General features: G+C 31.2%; 2 protein-coding genes across 5 annotated transcripts in view; one reads left to right on the forward strand and one right to left on the reverse strand.

The window, feature by feature from the left end:
• The window catches only part of LOC106461410 (neogenin-like), a 162,221-nt gene extending 151,111 nt beyond the window's left edge, over positions 1 to 11,110 (forward strand). For 3 of the 4 annotated variants that reach the window (XM_022388366.1, XM_022388365.1, XM_022388367.1), the window contains 6 exons: positions 1,334 to 1,548; positions 2,115 to 2,231; positions 5,185 to 5,328; positions 7,003 to 7,251; positions 8,288 to 8,475; positions 9,194 to 11,110. In XM_022388366.1, coding sequence (XP_022244074.1) covers positions 1,334 to 1,548; positions 2,115 to 2,231; positions 5,185 to 5,328; positions 7,003 to 7,251; positions 8,288 to 8,475; positions 9,194 to 9,292 — 1,012 coding nt within the window. In that variant the 3' untranslated portion in view covers positions 9,293 to 11,110. The remainder of the gene's footprint in view (positions 1 to 1,333; positions 1,549 to 2,114; positions 2,232 to 5,184; positions 5,329 to 7,002; positions 7,252 to 8,287; positions 8,476 to 9,193) is intronic. The other variant, XM_022388368.1, reaches the window with a different exon arrangement.
• A 4,610-nt stretch (positions 11,111 to 15,720) lies between these two features.
• On the reverse strand, positions 15,721 to 18,803 carry LOC106461412 (nucleolar complex protein 3 homolog). The gene has a single exon (XM_013921231.2). It carries the CDS (start codon positions 18,711 to 18,713, stop codon positions 16,272 to 16,274), a length of 2,442 nt encoding a protein of 813 aa, XP_013776685.1. The 5' UTR covers positions 18,714 to 18,803; the 3' UTR covers positions 15,721 to 16,271.
• Between the last annotated feature and the right edge of the window lie 959 nt (positions 18,804 to 19,762).

Here is a 19,762-nt window from a genome sequence, read left to right on the forward strand (position 1 = left end):
GAAAACCTTGTCGAAACGTTGTACATTTGCTGTTATGTTAAACTTATATTAAAGTTTTTCTTCATTACCCATTCAAGCCGTCTCCAGCCATTATTAGTCTCAAAGTGGGTTCCTCGTCATCGAATTTAAACTATAATGGAAAGTTAAAAATCCAGGTTCCCACCTGCCCAAATGGCTCAGTGGTAAGCTGGCAGGCTAATAAAGCTAAACAATTAGGTTCAATATCTGTAGTAGACACACCACAGATACATTATGTATCTTTGTGCTTAAAAATGAAACAGACATTTGGATAATTGAGAAAAATGTTAAGATGAACTCTTTGTGCTATCAGATTAGTTTCTGTCACCACGGTACTGCAATGAAATGCTGTCTTTACACAGACTGTATGCCAGTAAGATTTGGCTCCATCAAGACAGAGCATCCAGCAAAATATCCAAGTTAACATGCTACTACCTCAAGATGCGAATACAAATGGGAATTCATGCTATTATCTTTGCAGAAAGTCGTTAAATGAGTTACCCAAACAGAATCTCTGAAATTGTCGTCCATGCACAGTTGATAGACTTTGCAAACATGCAAAGAGGAGATAGACAGCATGAACCTCAGTGGAAATTGCAAAGCAGAACAATAATATATAACCATGTCCATTATGTAAACCACCATCAGTGGTGAAAGTAGTGGGGCTATAAGGCCTAGGCACTTGTATTTTTACAATAAGTCATGAAAACCACTGTTGTTATCAATTTGAAAGGGGTACTATAATTTATCATTTAAAACAGATTAATAAAAGTTTTTAAGCATAAAAGTGTGATGATACTTCTTGCTGTATTGTAGATATTTCTTTCTTTATATTCTCTTATTTATTCTAGAAGAGAATTTAAATGACAGGCATGTAAAAATATTGTTTTAAATCCATCTTTTGTGTGCCATAAATCACTCACTGCCTTAGATGTTTTTGTTCAGTACTGCAACATTAAGTTTTTAACACTGTGTATGATTAACTTTACAGATAGACTTTTGACTATTACTGGTCAAGTCTCATTGGTCATATTTGCTATTGAACAAAAAAGTCATGTGGGCAGTGGCTCAGCCAGTGGAGAAGCATGACCTCTAAAATTAATGAAATATCATATACATGACATATGATAATAGACATTAAAGTATAAGGATATATCAGTATGCAGACTTGAAATAAGCATTTAAATTTTTAGTGTTAGACGTGCTCTACAAATAAGTGTTATTCTTTTGTATAGGGAAGTGTTTATATTTTTAATTCTTATTTTAATTTGTAGCTCCATTTACTGATGTATATAAAAACGTTCTTTCTTTGCAGTACCAAAACAGCAGCTAAAGGTTTGGGAGCAAATAAAGACCTTAAACCACCAGACTTGTGGATTCACCATGATCAGATGGAACTGAAATCATTAGACAAAGGACATAGTACTGAAACAACCATGACTGTTACACCCATTCCACGTAATTCACAAGAACTGAGCTGTGAACCAATTATCAGTACTTTGGAAAGAAAGAAGGGACCTTTATATACAGGTATTAAAAATGTGTTAAGGTTGAAAATTAAAACAAAAATCCTGATCAGAAGATCTTTTTTCTTTCACTACAGACTGTATACTAACTGCTAGATCTTGGATAAGAATAAAATAACAAGAGACAAAATTACTACTACCATCTATTATGATGATATGTGTTTGATGCTTGGTCACAATAAAATGGTTGACCATCAAAAAACAAAACAAAAATTAAGGTATGCACAGAGGAAAAACTGAAGGAAAATTATCTTGCAAAAACTGTGCAAGAGTTAGACTCCTGAATGTGTTATACAGAAATTCAAAATTCTACTTCAAAAGAAAACAATAGAAAGCTTATTTTTTATATGTATATTTGTTTTTTCGATAAATTTAGCTCATTATGCAAGAGAAGACTAATGAGAATATATGCGTGTGTGTTAGTAAGCAGCTTCTATTGATAGAATTAACATCTGGAATTCAGACAAAATTTATAAGTATTCAGTTTTTTTTTACATTATTCTTTATTTAAAATTATTTAGTGGTAAGTTTTCTTTTTTCTTTCTTTTTTTTGCCATCTCAAACTCCCAGACCCTTCGCTTGAGGATGACAATAAAACCAATGACAAATCCTCTCTGCCCCGGAGGGCTGTAAGAGCCAAACCCATAATGATTCCTGTTGATTCACAAAAGCCACTCCCAAGAGAGCGTGAGTATACAGAATAGTATCTTGAAGGAATTTGCTAGGATCATTTTTATGTAGTGCTTGAAAGCCAAGAGTCAATTTAAAAAAACTATTTTACCTAAGCAGCATCTTTTGTTAATCAGCCTTTGCAGCAGTAATAGCTTATCAGTGATGTCCTTTTATGTGAACTGAACTGGTGAATTAAAGTTTATTTTGATGCAACGTTATAGAAATCCAAACAGCAGTCTAAAAATACAGACTGCATAGTAGAAAATGTAGGATATAATCCCTGCCTGCTCTTTCCATGAGTCAGGTTTTGGAAGCTCATTTCTATTTTTGCTCTGTCAACTAAAGAGGCTCTCAATGTTCATTTTTATTTATTTTTTTGCCAAAATAAAAATTAAACCCAATTAGAAGAAGAAAATATAAAATTGTGACAGGAATTTATTCACTTTGTTTTAGTTATTGTTCTGTATTTTTTATCAGTTTATCTCCTCCATATTGAAGTCTTTTGAGCACATGATCTATTAATAAAGTATTTCTTAATGGAGAAGAATAAGCTGGCATATTTGTTTGTAAATTCATTGTCTATATTTCAGTGGTTTTACTTGGATTTGGTCACAGTCAGGCTTCATACCTTACAAACTTTAACATGATAAATCTTGTTTTGGTATGATTTTTGATAAATGTATGAAATTTGTTGACAAATTGTCCACTAGGTAAATAACAACTATGTTTTCATTGAAAAATAAATGTTCTTGTTTTAAAATTTGGTTAAATATTCCTCTACAAAACACGTATGATTGTTGATTTGTGTTCTGATATGTATTGTTTCTTTCATTTTTCTTGTTTTCCAGTTTATCTCTCTGTCAATCACTGCATTTTTCTAGTCTCTGGTCTGTCTTATGTTCTGCTAGTGGTTGTGTTTGTTTTCAATTGTCTGATAGTTTCTCTGTAGGTATATGGTATTTTATAAATGTACACCTTTGGTTGTTAATTTATGTGTTGTTTGTTTGACATTTGTTAATATGCTGGCAAGGATCCTGGTTGACTCGAAGTGGGCTTGAATTTTGTGTTATTTGGAGATCTTCTGAATACTGTAATTGAGTTTTGGTATGAATGGAAGAGTGATGCTGTAGCATAATTTTATTAACAAAATCTTGTGTTGTTCGATGTAACTTGTTTGACTTTCAACCAACATCACATCTAAAAGTTGTAAATAAGACAGAAAACAGGTAAAATCTAACTTTAAATAAAGTTAGTGATGTTGAATACAAATAAGTCACTGGAAAGTTGCATGCTGTCCAGTAAACATAGATTAATATTAAAAATCTAATGATTATCTGGAAAGATTTTAAGATCTTTGCTCTTTTTTTATATGAAATGGAGAAAAAGAAAAGCTAGTGTAATATTAGTTTTTTCTTGTGTTAAAAATTGGAATAGCTATTAAAATATTGGTCACTAGAGAATACAGACCATCGTTGATTTTCTGTTATACTGGTATAAAAAGTACCACCATGTGAAAATATCAAGAAATATAAAAAAAAAAAGGCTTCAACCTTAGCTTACAGATTGGATCTCCAAATATGATTGATAGACTGCACTGAAACCTAACCTTGCCAAAGAAAAGTAAATCATTAAGGTTTTAGTAAGGGTACATTGTTTATAGGAGGAATGTTTTTTTCAGCAAAACATATTTTTTAAGATCAAGCTTGCCAATTTTGAATAATTTGTTAAAGATTATGAAACTTTAATTGTTCACATTGGATACAAAGATGATCCAAAATTTGCAAATATCAAAAATTTCTAATGCAGTGGATGTATTTTATTCTTTAATTATGTTTGTTGATTTTGGCATATGGACTTATTAGATGAAATTAAATACATTAAGTGTAAGTAATACCCTCAGTCTTCTTTTAAGACATTAAGTATGAAATACTAACTTCAGAAAGCCACTATCTCCTATCTTTCTGTTCATAAAATAATTCTTTGAAGATTTTTCTCTCAGAAGATCCTCTAATAGGTATTCATGTAAAGACATGTTCATTAGCATGTCTTTGAAGAGCAATGCAAACAAGAAATAAACTAATAAAGATGCTGCACCACCTTTAGATATGCTATTAGAAAATATGAAATGGTAAGAGACAACAATGGAAGTCTCTACGTGTTGATTACTGTAACAAAATAAACCATGCATCCATGTTCTTTAAAAAAAAAATCTTGGAAATTCATAAAAGTAGCAGGAATTAGCACAATATTCTTCAATATATATATTTATATTATTTTATTACACATATATACCTAAAAATTATAAAAAAACTTGTACTATATTCATTTGCTTCTGCTATATGATATAGAACTCACCAATTTGCATTAACATTATAACTTATTAAATTTAGATGCAAAACTTTGTATATTTCACACAGTAGCATTGCATTTGTTTTGTGAATTTAAATTCAAAACCTTTTTTTATTTGGATAAAGCATAATAAATACAATCCATACAGGCAGAAATAAAGAAGTAAAGGCATTATTATATGTACTAGTTGGCTCAACCAGCAGGATTTATGTTCACAAAGGGGGCACTTTTCCATTGTGCTTATTGGACAATAGCAACTCAGTCACACATCCACATGCATAACCATAGAATAGGATGAAAACTATCAGGATTTTCTATAGGAATACGTTGCATGGAGAGCAGTTTTTTTAAAACAAGTCTTCAATCACATTTTCTTTGCTTAATGTTAGTTTCATTCTTTTTTTTATTACTAAATAGGATGCTTCCTATGTCTACCAACCCCACTTTTTTGTAGGTTTCTAGCCATCACCCAGAATTTTTTAATGTAATGTTAAATTTCACTTTAGGTTTCTGAAATATGAAAACAAAAATTATCAAATTGACATAACATTTCATGCACTATCAATGACTTTTCATAACAAAATTTAAGCATTACTTCTCTTTTTTCCTATAATAACAGCCATTGCCACTGCCACCAGTATTCCTAATGGAAATATTAATCAGCATTGTGATTCTGGTACATCAAGCCTGACACGGCCTGTTTACCCACGTACCCAGTACAACATTCCCCGAGCCCATATTGTTGTTGACCCAGTTCATTCAGGTGAGTATGATGTATAGTATTTATAGGCATAGGTATTAAAAAGTATAGCACTGTGATAATTAACTTTGTTATAAAGAATAATGGTGAAAATTTTTGGATTCTGTATTAAAGTTTAAAAATAAAGTTCAACTGAAAGAAGCATGGATGCTACCTCTGAACCAAGCATGAATTAATTTATTCCCATAGTTACTATAAAGTTGTTAGTTGACATGGAAGTGAATCACAAAATGAAGTGTTTGATTTCAAGTTGTAAGTTTTTTAAGTGGCCCAAGCAGGTAGAAGCAGAATGAGTTTCAGTATTTTCGACTGGAAAAAACAGCAACCCAAAAATTGCTTAATCTTAAACTCTTTGATTAATCTTAAAGTGTCTATAAAATTGGCTTACACAAGTGTAGGGCTTTACAGACTAATCTTATAGTACATCATTATATTGGCATTATGCGTATTGCCTAGTATTCATTGTCAGTATTATTAATTCTGCTTTCATTTTTAGTTGCTAGGCTTGAGATAACTATACTTACTGTAGGAGAGGTGTTTGGAATTATCTCATAAGAGAAACAAATTTGAGCAAATTTGTAGTAGCATGTTTTGTAGAAATAAACAAGGACTTGTAAGTGGTGATATATCCTCTAGAGGGCCCGGCATGGCCAGGTAGTTAGGGAGCTTGACTTGCAATCTGTGGGTAGCGGGTTCGAATCCCCATCCAAACCAAATATGCTAGCCCTTTCAGCCGTGGGGGCATTATAATGTGACGGTCAATCCCACTATTCATTGTTAACAGAGTAGCCCAAGAGTTAGTGGTGGGTAGTGGTGACTAGCTGCCTTCCCTCTAGTCTTACACTGCTAAATTAGGGACGGCTAGCACAGATAGCCCTCGTGTAGATTTATAGAATGTATTAAATTTGTTATAGTACCACTTATCAAATACTAAAAAACTGAAAGTAATGATAACATTTGTAAAACAACTTAGTAAGAGCTGAAAACATTAATTGTTTAGTGCTTAAAACTCCAAAAGAGAGGGGAAGTGATGATCATGTTCTTCCTAAGACTCCCAGAGGAATGAACAAGTGACAGTAATTTTTTATTCAAGATTCTCAAAATCAAAGATACTGTTGTAAACTATATTTACAATGTTATAATTTAGTTGTTTGCTAGAGTGAGCTGCTAATCATGATCACAATACCAGATTTAGAAATTCATAAAAGTAGGCCTAAGATCTACAAACTTCCCATACTTGGTAGAAGGTAGAGTTCAGTATAAATACAAGAATCACTGTTCGAGGAGAGACTAACTGAGTAGATGATTGAGCTACCGAGTTAGTGCTAATCAGTAAGTCAGGTTTGTCATTAATTTGGAGTTTCTGTTGGAAAAGTTGAGTACGGATGTAGCAAATAGTAATGAAGAAACAACTTAATTTGTTTTTGTTATATGGACTGTATCTCAAATTATTTTTACCAAATAATCCAAAAGAATCTGCCAAATGATAAAACAGTGTTGATACAATATTTTGTATTACTTAAGCTCTAATCCTTGTTTCTTTCAGTAATACGTCTAATGAAGCTTTAATAGTTAAGCTCTTCCAAATTTTTGTTAAGTTGTGGTGTAAAATTTTAACTTCTAAGCTAAAACACATAATAATGATGCAGTGACTCAAGTTGCATTCTCCACTTTTAGGCTCAGCTGATATGGCTTCACCCATTGCACAGCAGGCATCAGTCACTTATGAACAAGTTCCTTCTTCTCCACCAATAACAATGGCTGTGGGCACTGGGCAGCACTCAACATATACCAGTCCTCATCATCCTAGTACAGGTGGAGATGGCACTTTGGGGAAACGACCAGTGGGACACCCACTCAAGAGCTTTAGTGTACCTGCTCCTCCACCACAGAGTGCACCAACAACCCCACAACCAAAGCATATAGGTTATTGTTTACTAATGCATTTTAGTCCATTTCATACCTTGTATAAAATAATTGAAAGCCAGCTATAAACTTGTAGGTTGGGTGTAGATTTCTACAGAGGTAAACAGATTATTTGAAAAGCTTAATAGTTTCAAATGTTTACAGTAACACAATAAATATCCAGTTCTTAAAGACTTTATAGTGTTAGAAACTAATGAAATTTTGTAAATAAGTTTTATGAAATACATGTTTACTCACTAGGTAAAAAAAACAAAATTTTTTTATATCAAAACTTTTATCTACTATACTCAGTGTACATTATGTAAACATTTACATAAGCAACTTAATTTACATTCTATCATGCACTGTAATCTTACAATGATTTAACGGATATAGCTGAGTAATAGATGGTTTGAAAGAAAAATAGTTTTGATAGTTATAGAGGGGTATGATGAGGGCTGATAGTGTTCATAATAGCATAAATGTACGTTTTTGATAATGCATTATATAAATAAAGGAAAATAATCTTAAAATTTGCACTTCTTAATTTTTCAAAAATACAGCTTTATAATATCATCAGCCAGAAAATTCTGATTAACCTGAGATGTTTACGTTACCAGTTATATGCGTTTATTATGTGTTTCAATTTGACTAGCATCAGTAAATTGATTGATTTAACGAATCCATAGCTTATCGTATCTGAATTACCTGCTAGTGGTTCAGTGAGATGAATTACATATAGGGTTTTACTGGAACATATGGTACCTTTGCTTAATTCTACTCAATAGAAGGGTGAAACAAATTGATAGTTAATGATTAAGAAGTTAGCATGCAGGATCACATACAAAAGTTGTAATGGTTTTCAAATGAGACCAAAAATTCGTTTTGAAAACCAGTACAAATTGATAGTTTGGTGGAATGAACACCAAAGAGTAATACCTTATTGTATAATGTAACTATTTGTTCATTTTTGGACATTTATTATTTTAATAAGGTTAAGTAACTTAAAATCTGTTTTGTTCTTGTGGATACCTATAACTAATTCTTTAATTGTTAGCTGTTCGCCCACAAGGAGTTCCCAGTCCCCACAAAAAGGCAATATACAGTGGAAATACACCTGCATCCAACTTGATTGGTAGCTCCTCTTCACACCCATCAGCTGTTGTTACCCAACCTAGTACAGCAATTGTCACACCAAATGTACCAGACCTCTCCTCAAAGTGTGAGAAAGAGGATGAAGTAGCAGTAAGGACAAAGTTATACAAAGTTTTTGGCTAGAAAACTTAATCCTTTTACCACAGTTGGTTCTTTCTTTTGCAGATAAGATCATCTAATAGTAAGCCAGTAATACACCCAAAACACTTGGCTTTCAATAGTAAAAATAGTCTAAAATTGAAGAATAATTTCAATAAGTTATTTTTGTTATTGATTGTGTTAGTTCTTTATCTTATGTAGTACCTTAATAGATAGAAAGATCTTTGGCTTGCCATATAAATCAAATTTCTAGTTTATTAATAACAATTAAAGAACATATTAATATATTTGCAATATCTATTGATTTGACTTTTTTTTATCACTGATACTTCCTATAATGATATTTAGATGAACATGTGATTTTTACTTTAATGATTTAAAAACTGATGTCATTTAATTCAAGTCACTGCTCATTCAACTCAAAATTTAAACTTTGTTTTTCTCTTCACTACTTCCTTTGTCTCTTGATAAATTTTGTTTTAATACTGGAATTACTTGGACGTAGTAAGCGTTCCTCCAAGTTACAATATTTTGTTGCTAATAATACAAAAACAAAATACACTTGATGTGGGTTTATGAAACTAATCCACTGAATTAAAATTGGGTACATTAAAATATTTACTTTATAAAGGATTTTAAGTCTCAGCAAATACTCTTGTTTTCAATATATATGTTAAAACTTTATGTCACTGTTCTTCTTCCTTTGTAGTCTTCCTGTAGCACAGAGGAACTCAATCAAGAAATGGCTAACTTGGAAGGCCTGATGAAGGATCTAAATGCCATAACTGCCTCAGAATTTGAATGCTGAAGATTAATAATCATTAAAAAAAATTGTATGTTTTTCTCGGGTGATTACATTTCAAACAACAGCAACAGCCTTGTGTTTTCAGAGTTATCAGACAAATGTGCCTCAATTCTGAAGCTCTGGTATATGAAGATCACAAGATCAGAGAAAAATGACACTTTCCACATGCCCTTCATTTTGTTATATTATCCCATAAAAGACAAATGTAATATAAGTCTAATTTTTTTTTCAAGTGGACTAAAGGCACAAAAATATGTTGGTGAAGCAATTTCAATATAGAAGTCAGAGCTGTGTAAGGGACAAACAGAAACAATAGACTTATATGCATTGTGAGTACAATGCATTATGTTTTTATGAAAATGTACTGTATAATATATGGAAAATTCCCACGATACCGAAGCTCATAAACTTTTTATACTGCAATTCCATTGGAGGAATATTAAGTCTCATAGTCACGTTGCATCTAATGTTTGATAAGAAGATGCAATACATTGTGTGGGATATTGAAGTGAGCTCACAAAATTTACAAACCCCACAATTTTACCAGCGGAGTTAAAGATGTGATGGTCAAAAATTTATGTGCCATGTCCTGCTCATCACTGTTTGTTTGTTTTTGTATCACAAATGAAAACAAAAAAAAATCCCTAAAAACTTCTTGATGTGAATCTCTGTAGTTTTGTGAAAAATTTTGTTGTTGCCAGTAGATAATTGGAAAATGCTCATGTCGTGAAAATTCTCGTAAAGTGACCTCCAAATATGTATATTTATGCATGTGTTACAACGAGGAGTGTGATAAACCTTAAGTTTCTGCTATGCTATAGTTACTAGAAATTATTACTGGACTAGGACTCAGATGAGTAAGCTTTTTTTTATACACCAAAGACAGTTATTAGTAATTGGAACCAAGTTATTTTATAAACCAATTAATAGATGTGTATCTTTGTGTGTGTGTGTGTATGTATATATAGTAGAAATGCAATGAACATATTGTTTTTTTAATCCTCCTGAAACAGAAAACAAAATACATGCTTTTAGTAATGTAAATCAAAGCCAACAGTTATCAGAAAAATTTAGTAATTAAATGGTTATTAATGTATTATATTTCTTAAGATTACCAAATATTGGAACATCCCAATACCGTTGTAATTTTTGTCTATATATGCAACACAAAGGTAATTGTTTAGCTCTTCTAAGATAAGATACCAGTATGCTTGTATTCAGGATCGTGCATCTACCAGAAATTGATATTTTCTGTTCATTTTGTGTAAATCATATTTCTTTGTACGATCTATCAAGTGCCATTTATGTGTATATATACTCTATACAAGCACAAGCGAAGTCAGTCATAAGTATTGTATAGTTGTGAGAGTTTTAATGTACAAGTAAAATTCTGTACACATAATGTTTCTTTCGGACACTGCAAGGAAGAAGAGTAGTAGAATATAGTTTTTCATTACAATGAACAAATTATTTTGTATTGTTGCCATTACTTTAAATTATTATTTTTTGATTATGATATGTGTTTGCTGTGCCAATCATATTGTAAACAAATTATGATCTTGAATACTTTTTTGAGATATAATAGTTCTATTCTGCTTTCTTAAAGCTCATTAAATAGTGATGGCTGTTTGGGTTACTTTACTATGGCTCCCAGTTTAAAATCTAAGTATAACTTTTTTAAGTAACTGCTACTTCAAAGCTGTTCTTATTTATCTACTTATTCTTTAATTTAGTGGTTTTAAAATTATGTGTACCAAAAAATAATAAATGTAATAATTGTCATTTTATGTAATAAAACATTGGTATAAGTATGATTCTTTACACAGAAGTATTTCAAGTTTTATCATAAAACGTCAGAACAGCATTTTTGCAGGGATACTTACATAAATGATTAGAATTGGTATGAACATATTTTTGTCTCTCTCATCTTGGCTCAAAATACTGTTCATGTTGTTATTTATGAACATGATTGAAAATAAATGTTAAACTGGATAGTCACAAATATTATTAACCTGTACTATTTAAATGTAAATTTTAATGGGGTATTATTATTATTAATAACCAATAAAATGCTTGGATTTTAATAACTAAAAACATTAATTATTAATTTAACATTTATCTACAATTAATAAAATCTAATGAGACTATAATAAAACATCGTACACTAAAAATTCAGTGTGTTTGAAAATGATACATATGACAAACTCTATTTCTGATTCTTAACTCTAAATTTATAAATTATCTTGCATTTAGGTAATAATAATAATATAGATTGCCATTTCATAAGCTCCAACAGAAACAACTGTCACAAAGTCTGTCATAAAATATTTCATTAATTATTTTGTCAAAACAATTCCAAATAAAGTATCTTCAATTAGTTAGCATTCTGACATAAAACGAGCAATTCAAAATATCTGTACCAAAAGTTACACCATATGAAAGACACAAAATATTGTAGCATCCTGCTAACCTTTGGATCACTACCAATAAGGTTAACTGAACAGTAATAAACATTGTATTGTGTTCGTGTTTTCCAAGTTATTTAATTGAATAGTTATAAAACACTTTCAACTATCCTTACCAATAGATTCTTTGCTAAGATGGTTGTTGAATTATGTGAGCTAAAATATGCACATTGGTAGTCAGGATTAAGTGACCAGACAACAAAGAACATACATTAGACTAGTCCTTTGCTGTCAAAACTAATCTCGGTACTAATAATTTTTACTTGTAGCTAATAAATGGGGAGAATCATGAATAGCCATAAACTACACAAGTGATGATTAAAAAAAACTGAACCTAAATTTTTTATATTTCAATGGTTAGGTTTAACTTAAATAAAAATGTTTCATTGGGGTTATCACAAGCTACATTCCAGATATAAAAGCAACTTCTATGGTTGAGTTTACTCTTCCAGCCACAATTTGTTCTCTCTCTGTCTTTTTTTTAATTAGATAAACTTCTCTGCCTTGCTTGGGATTAGGAAATTTGAAGCAGATGGAGCCACTTAAGCATTACCAAGTCCTTCTATTTTTATATTTACTTACTGGGGGATGGACCTGGTCTTGTTTTGTTGTGGGGAGACTTATTCATTTCTTGGTGTAACAGATCAATTTCAGAGGTAAGCTTCTGAAATTGATTTATAACACTAATACAGGTTCACCTGTTTCACTAGTTGTAAAATTCTCTCTCCTTTTTTTTCTATGTGTAGGGTTAGAGACAACTGTCTGTTACTTAGCAAGCTCTTCCCCCTTTTCAGTATTGTTTTCTCACCCATTACTCTAGCGACTGAGACATGGCTTCATTAGCAGTACAAGTTCCTGTTTATTTTTAATGATTCACATTATGGTTTAACAGTAATATCTACTCCATGTTTGTTTAAAAATGTAACATTTAGAAAAACTGTGTCACATGAATAAATACAATGTTTGAACAAAATAAGGTTTGCCAGTTTATTGCTAATTGTCTTAGTCTGAAGACCGATTAACCACAAGTAACTTATAAAAATAAAAAGTTAAATGTGAATTACAGGTAAATAAGACTAATCATTTCAATATGAATAATCATCTTTGCAGTGATTTTGACTTTCGTGCAAGGGATTAAAAAAACAAGCATACCTTCCTCATTCTTAGAAACCACTTGTTAACTACATCTATCGAATTTGACTTAATGTGAAGTATATGAAAATAAAATAAAAACTAATTGGTGGTTTTTTCCAACCTTCTGACCACAAAAAGGCCAGTACTGCATAGTGTCATGGTTTTGAAGTTGTATATCATAAATAATATTGCCAGTCATTATACCAAATACTTGTTTATAGTGTAACTTATAATACAGCATAGTATATCATCACTCACCAATAAAGGTTGCAGTGGATGAAGAGCAGCGACTCATTAAGCTCATGCATTACAAATTTACAAAACATGTAAAAAAAGGTAACAACTATTAGGCAATGACACCATGAATACATTTTTTCCTTGTTTGAAGTTCATTAATAATGGTACAAGACTTTCCTATAAACAGAGGGGGTACTTTGTGGTCCAAAGATTAATAAAAAAAACCTTAGCTAATACTCAGGTTTTGATACAAGTTGCAGGTTCTTTTAACAGTCAATTGACAGACTTACCAACCTTGGTTTTTACCCCTTATCCAGATACACAATATTTTATTTTTCATCTTGATGTAGTTTTTCAATCATCTTTTTTTCTTGCTTCTTACATCTTTTAATGACAATATATTTTCTTAAATTTAGTTAGCTACTTTATTTTAGCAGCTTAAAAGTATGTAAGAAAATAAAATACAGTATAATGTCCAGTTATTATGTCTACTAATGACAAGATGGCTAAAACTCCACATCTTAAGACAAGAAGAGCTAAGTGAAAACTGTTCATCTAGCATTCTTAATAAATTGCAGTCAAAGCAACCAGGAAAGCAAAAAATATTAGATAAAAGTTGAAAAGCAAACTGGTCTCTTAAAAATAGTTTTATTTTATTGGTATAAACATTTCTGTTTACAGTATTTTAAACTTGTTAAATATTTGACTCTTTTCTATGTAGTGGAGTCTACAAGAAATGAGCAGAGTTCCCTCAACAATAGAAACAGATTACGAAAGATGTACTTATAGTTCCTTATTTCGAGTATTGAAATAAGCAATCTGAGCATAATTTTACAGGTGTAATCAGCATTTTGGAGGGGAAAAAAAAATCTTACAAAATTTAATATTTTAACACATTGGCTCTATAATTTTTTTTTAAATTTAACTCTGAATTCAAGTAAATATATTAATTGTGTGATATTTAAATTTTCCCCCCTTTCTGGATATTAACTTCACGGAGGTACGTTATAAAGACAAAAGTTTCATATATAATTCTGTATCTGTAAACAACTGTTCAATAGTTTGACTTAACAGGTAAAATTGAGTCTGTCTGTTTCTAAATTTTCACATTCAAATACAAATTGTTGTGAAAAGCATAAGTTTTTATTCTGTGATAAATATTAACTTACCACAATGTTTCTTTACAAGTATGAAAAGAAGTTCATGATGTGTTGAAAACAGAAACCCAGAAATCATTCTGATTTACGACTTCAACATGTCAAAAAAAGTTTTAAATGATTATTCAATAAAAAAATCCAAAGTATCTTAATATGTTAGCTACCTGACCAATTAGAAAACCTTGTCTTAATTTTACAAAATTTGTTAAACAAAATCTTGGGTTTTTAATTCATATTTTATTATAGCTGGCCAATTACCTGTGAGCTTTGATTAGCGTCACATAAAAATAATCAAAATTACAATTAATGTCAAGAAAACAAATCAACTAATCAAATTAGTGTTTCCAATGATTCTGACTAAGTAACTGAAATATTGCCATTATGATTTCTTATTATTTTAAATTAATTCAAGGTTGTTCAGCTGAATCAATTATTGTCATGACCCATGCAAATAATCAATTTATCTTAATTAGTGTTTCCAATGGTTATTATTTTTGATTATTCCAACTATCCAGCTCTCATGAGAATAATCGATTAGTTGAATGTACTTAATTAATGAACCCAATTACCAAATTCCAATAATTCCCCAGCACTACATTTTATAAACTTCAGTGCTAATGTGTACAATAACATGCACACATATGTATGATTTAAGGACAATAAAGGATCTCTTGGTCCATCTAGGTCATCCTGTCCATTAACCTAAACTTTAAAATAAAAATATAACACTCAGAGCCAGCCCTTATCATTTAAATAATCAAGCCTTTCCTTAAATTAATTGTATCGACCACATCTGAAAACAATCCATTCTAAAGGCCAACCACCCTGCTGAAATATATATGTGTCCCCTAAGCCTACCATTAAGTATGAAAAAACAATGATGCATCAACAAAATCAATTCTTAAACATCCCAATCAGATCCCCCCTCTAACTTCTTTTTGCAAGAGAAAACAATTTCAGAGATCATAACTTGTCCTCACATGGCAACCATTCCATCCATTAGCCCTCTTCTGAACCCTTTCCAACAATTTAATATCCTTTCTAAGGTAAAGCACTCAATACTGAACATAAAACTCCAAATGTGGCCTCAGCAATACCTATACAATGAAATTATAACCTCTTAGACCCATATTCAATATTTCTGTATAAAAAACCTAGTCTTACTTCCCTTGCTACTAACAACACCCTGTTTGAATATTTTACTAAAGAAGGATTTTGGTCCTGAATACATAAACAAATGCAATATATATATATATATATATATATATATGGCATTTTTTGGAAATGCTTCAAGTATGCACTCGTAAAATGTCACAACACACTAAAGAAGTTAATTTGTTTTCATTTTATCATATATAAATATTTTGATATAATTTTACCTTAACAGTATCAGGATTAAAAGATATATGTTTAAAAACCAACAATACTTTTTATTAGTAATGATGTCTACGAACTGTACAACTTTAATTAAAAGTGAAACAACGATAACCTGTCAAGCTATATACTGCAGCAATCTCTAGGTTTACACAGAAACCTATAACAGCTTATTGAAAATTTTAAGCCTAGTTTTGAAATTAGACTGTTATTGCTCAGTTATAAAATGTGGCATATTTTTATATATACAAAAAATATGTTATACTGCAGGGAATAAAATGAATGAATTTTTCTGAAATAAATTTACATATAACCAAGTAACTTACAATTATTAGCCAAATTTGGGTACGTGCCATATTATGATTTTGTTTTGACATAATAATTAACTTCATATACTTCTGAATACCCTGAACACAGTTCAAGTATTGCTCAAATTCCACATAAAATTTTTGTTTTAAGAAAAAACATTTTTTTTTTAAGTATAATGTCATCAGTTTTACTTGGACATTTAATACGAAATTAAGATGTAATTTTCCACCATAAATCAGAATAAACCAAATTTATTTATACCACAACATCCATCGTGTACAAAAACACAACAGCTTAATTTCTGAACTATGACTTCAAAGTACTGACTTTTTTAAGTGTTAAATCATCACTATGTTCTAAAATATTCGAATACAGGGATATCAAACTTTCTGAGCTTGTTAAAAGGTGATGTTTCCTGACATTGTGGACTTTTTTGCTTTTTGAAAGCTGTGGATTCAGTTTCATCAAACTTGTCTCATACTGTTGTAACAAACTTACTGGAGATTCAGCTGCTAGTGTTGGTGAAAGATGACCTTTACCTTGAATAGGACAGCCATGTAATATGTGATTAGTGTACTCTACCACCACAGGATGATAGTGACGCTGGAGGAACTTCAGTTCCCAAAGTGCTGTGGCACTGGCATTACAATGTTCGGGATCTTCTAAAGTTGGAAGATACACTCCACTTCCACCAGAACTTTCAGGATCCAACAAAATATCAGCCTGCTTGTGGGACTGCATCATTGTGCGTACAACAGCCAATATTCCCAATGTTCCCTCATGACTTGTCTGAAGTGAAACTGTACACAGTCGTTTCAAGAAAGCTAAAACTCGATGATGTGTTAGTTGTTTTTTCCTTTTCAAAAGCATTACATCCAAACATTTAAACAGAATTGGCATATGAGCAGCTGTCTTTCCTGCATTAACTAACAAAAGAGTTCTATATAAATATGAGTAAAACCTTTGTGGATCAATGTTTAATGCTACACCTTGACCTGAAAGAACAGTAAACACAGTGTGTATACACAGCAACATTTCATTACCATCAAGTTCACCTTTTTCAATAAGTTCACTGAAACAGGAAACTAAATCATCAAAAAATTCTATATTAATCAGATGTGCAAACTTTGAAATTCCTTCTAATACAGGAGTCAGGATTGGAGATTTAGCTTTATTCTTAAGGATTTTAAAGTATAAGAAAAATATTTGGTTTAAAATGTCAGTCTGAAATCTTCCTTTCTTTGCTTTGTTTTCTTCTGCTTCAGCTTCTAATAATTCTTTTTCAAGATGCATCATCTTTTTTCTCCTCTTTCTTTCTTTGCGTGACAAAATTGGCTGGTTTTTATTAGAAGTATTCTTCTCATTTGTTTCTTCTTGTGATTTTAAATCACATTCACGAATATTCAATGACAGAAAAGTTTGCACCACTTGAGGGGGAACCTCATAGTTTCTTCCTTTCATCATTTTGCTCATCTGCTTTAAAATTAGCAAAGACGTTTCACCTAGTTTATCACTTCTGAAAACTTTCTGTATTGTTTCGCAACACATTTCTGAAATAGCACTATTTCTGTTGGCCATAAGAGGAATAAGCAGGTATATAATGTTTTCTCGAAAGTTAAACTCTGGGTGAGTGACAAGCAAGTCACAAAAGCACTTAACACTTACTAACACAAGTTGATGTTGTGCTCTCTCTTTAGCACAGGAAATATTATTTTCATTCCTTTGTGCTTTCCTTTTCCTTTTACATGTTAAAGGCAACAACATCACTTCTAATCTTTCCAGATAATGTTTATACAGTCTCAATAATCTTTCCTCAAAATCTCTTAATTTTTTAACATCTTTTTTAACTCGTTGTTCTTTCTCTTTTTGTGTAGGAAGTCGTATCTTATAACTGGGAAGAATGTCACGGAAAATTTCCAGAAGTGAAAGAGCGGCTAGTTTTCTTGAAGACAAGAATATTTCTGGATCTTTTTCTCCCATTAGTAAAACAAGCTCTTTCAGGTTTCTGAGATTTTCTTCTGGATTTTCAACAACAGAACTTGCAAGCAGTCCAATTTTTTGTCTTCTTTCATGAAGTTTTTTTTGTCGTTCTGCATATAATTCTACAAGACTCAGTTGTCTCTTAACTTCAGATTGCTTCTGTTCTCCATTTACTTCACTTTCTCCTGCAATATCCTTCATTACACATATAGATACTTCTTCATCAACTTTTTTATTTGTAACCACTGTCATTTTTGGAATAATACCATATTTATCTTTTATAGGTAAGAGGTGCTTGACTTCCGTTTCGCCTTCAAAACTCTTTCGTGGTTTCTTTTCGTATTCTTCCTCCTCTTCACTACTTGTATTAGAAACAGAATTCCAGTCATTTTGTTCCTGTTTTGACTGTCTAGGAAATATATGTGATGTAAAACTTAATGGATTTCTTGTTTTACCTTGCATTTTGATGTATTCCAAATCATCTTTATCAATCATTTCAATTACATCTTCCAAGCCATCATTTTGATAATTATCCAAATTTTCTGCATCCCCCTTTTCTTCCACTTCAATTTTATTTTCCTTAGTTTCCCTCTCCATTCTGTTTCGTTTCAATGTAGGCCTAGTAGTAGAAAATTTACGTCCTATGTTCTGGGGCTTTATTTTACCTCTTTTCAAAAGTTTTGTCTGCTTTTTATTAATTAGTTTCACATTGTTAATTTTCCTCACAGTAGAAATTGTTTTACTTTTTACTAGCTGCGATTTTCCCATTTTCACTGATATTTCAAAATATGCAATAGTACTAATACTAGTAGTAGTAAAATAACCGGGTGAAATGAAACGTTTCGGTGCTAAGATTAACCCTAACACGAGTTAGGTTAGGACGCAATCTGTCGGAGAAGCTACGCTTTAATTAATTTCATTATTAATATATCAAGAGCTCACAATATGATGATAATAAATCTCTTCTATTTTTACAGAGAGAAAATGAACTGATATCCAGTCAGTAATACCAATTCTAATACTTCCCTTACGAAAATGGTTATTATGTAGTAAAATAAAGAACAGCAAAATAAAATAATTTATTTTAAAAGATGTAGTGTAGTATATCAATACATAAACGTATGAGTATTTATACAGATATAATCGCACATTAAAACAAAAAGAATATCGATACAGAAGATAAAAGAGTACTGAAAACTAGTCAGCTAAAGATGAAATGGTTAAAGTTTGTAATTTTTGTCCATTTTATTCCATATTTATTACTTTACAAACGTAGTGAAAAAAAATGAATATTTGTTTGTTTGTTACGAATTTCACGCAAAGCTACACGAGGGCTATCTTGCGTTAGCCATCCATAATTTAGCAGTGTAAGAGTTGGCGGTGGGTGGTGATGACTAGCTGCCTTCCCTCTAGTCTTTCACTGCTAAATTAGAGACGGCTAGCGCAGATAGCCCTCGAGTAGTTTGCGCGAAATTCAAAACAAACCAAAACTACAGTAAATAATACCATAAAGGTATTCGTAGTTTTTTAAATTATTTGTTTTTTATCTACTAGTTAAGCACAAAGAAACACAATGTGCTATCTGTGCTGTGCCTCCACGGGTATTGTAAGACATTTTCTAGCGTTATAAGCCTTAAGACTTACCGCTGTGACACTGGGGAGCATATTTTAAAATAAAACGAATAAAAAAAATTTCGAAATTAGTATATTAGTTTAAACTAAATTATGAGATTTCAAGAATATTTTTTTTTTAAATATTGTAATAGCTCTTGTATAAGCAACAGAGCAGAGAACTTAGGCCCGCTAACGAAAGGACT

This window comes from Limulus polyphemus, unplaced genomic scaffold, assembly GCF_000517525.1.
Source record: "Limulus polyphemus unplaced genomic scaffold, Limulus_polyphemus-2.1.2 Scaffold953, whole genome shotgun sequence".
Classification (NCBI taxonomy): Eukaryota; Metazoa; Arthropoda; class Merostomata; order Xiphosura; family Limulidae; genus Limulus; species Limulus polyphemus.

Coding starts and splice junctions, on each gene's coding strand:
- LOC106461412 (XM_013921231.2), bottom strand. CDS start 18,713: ATGGGAAAATCGCAGCTAGTAAAAAGTAAAACAATTTCTACTGTGAGG.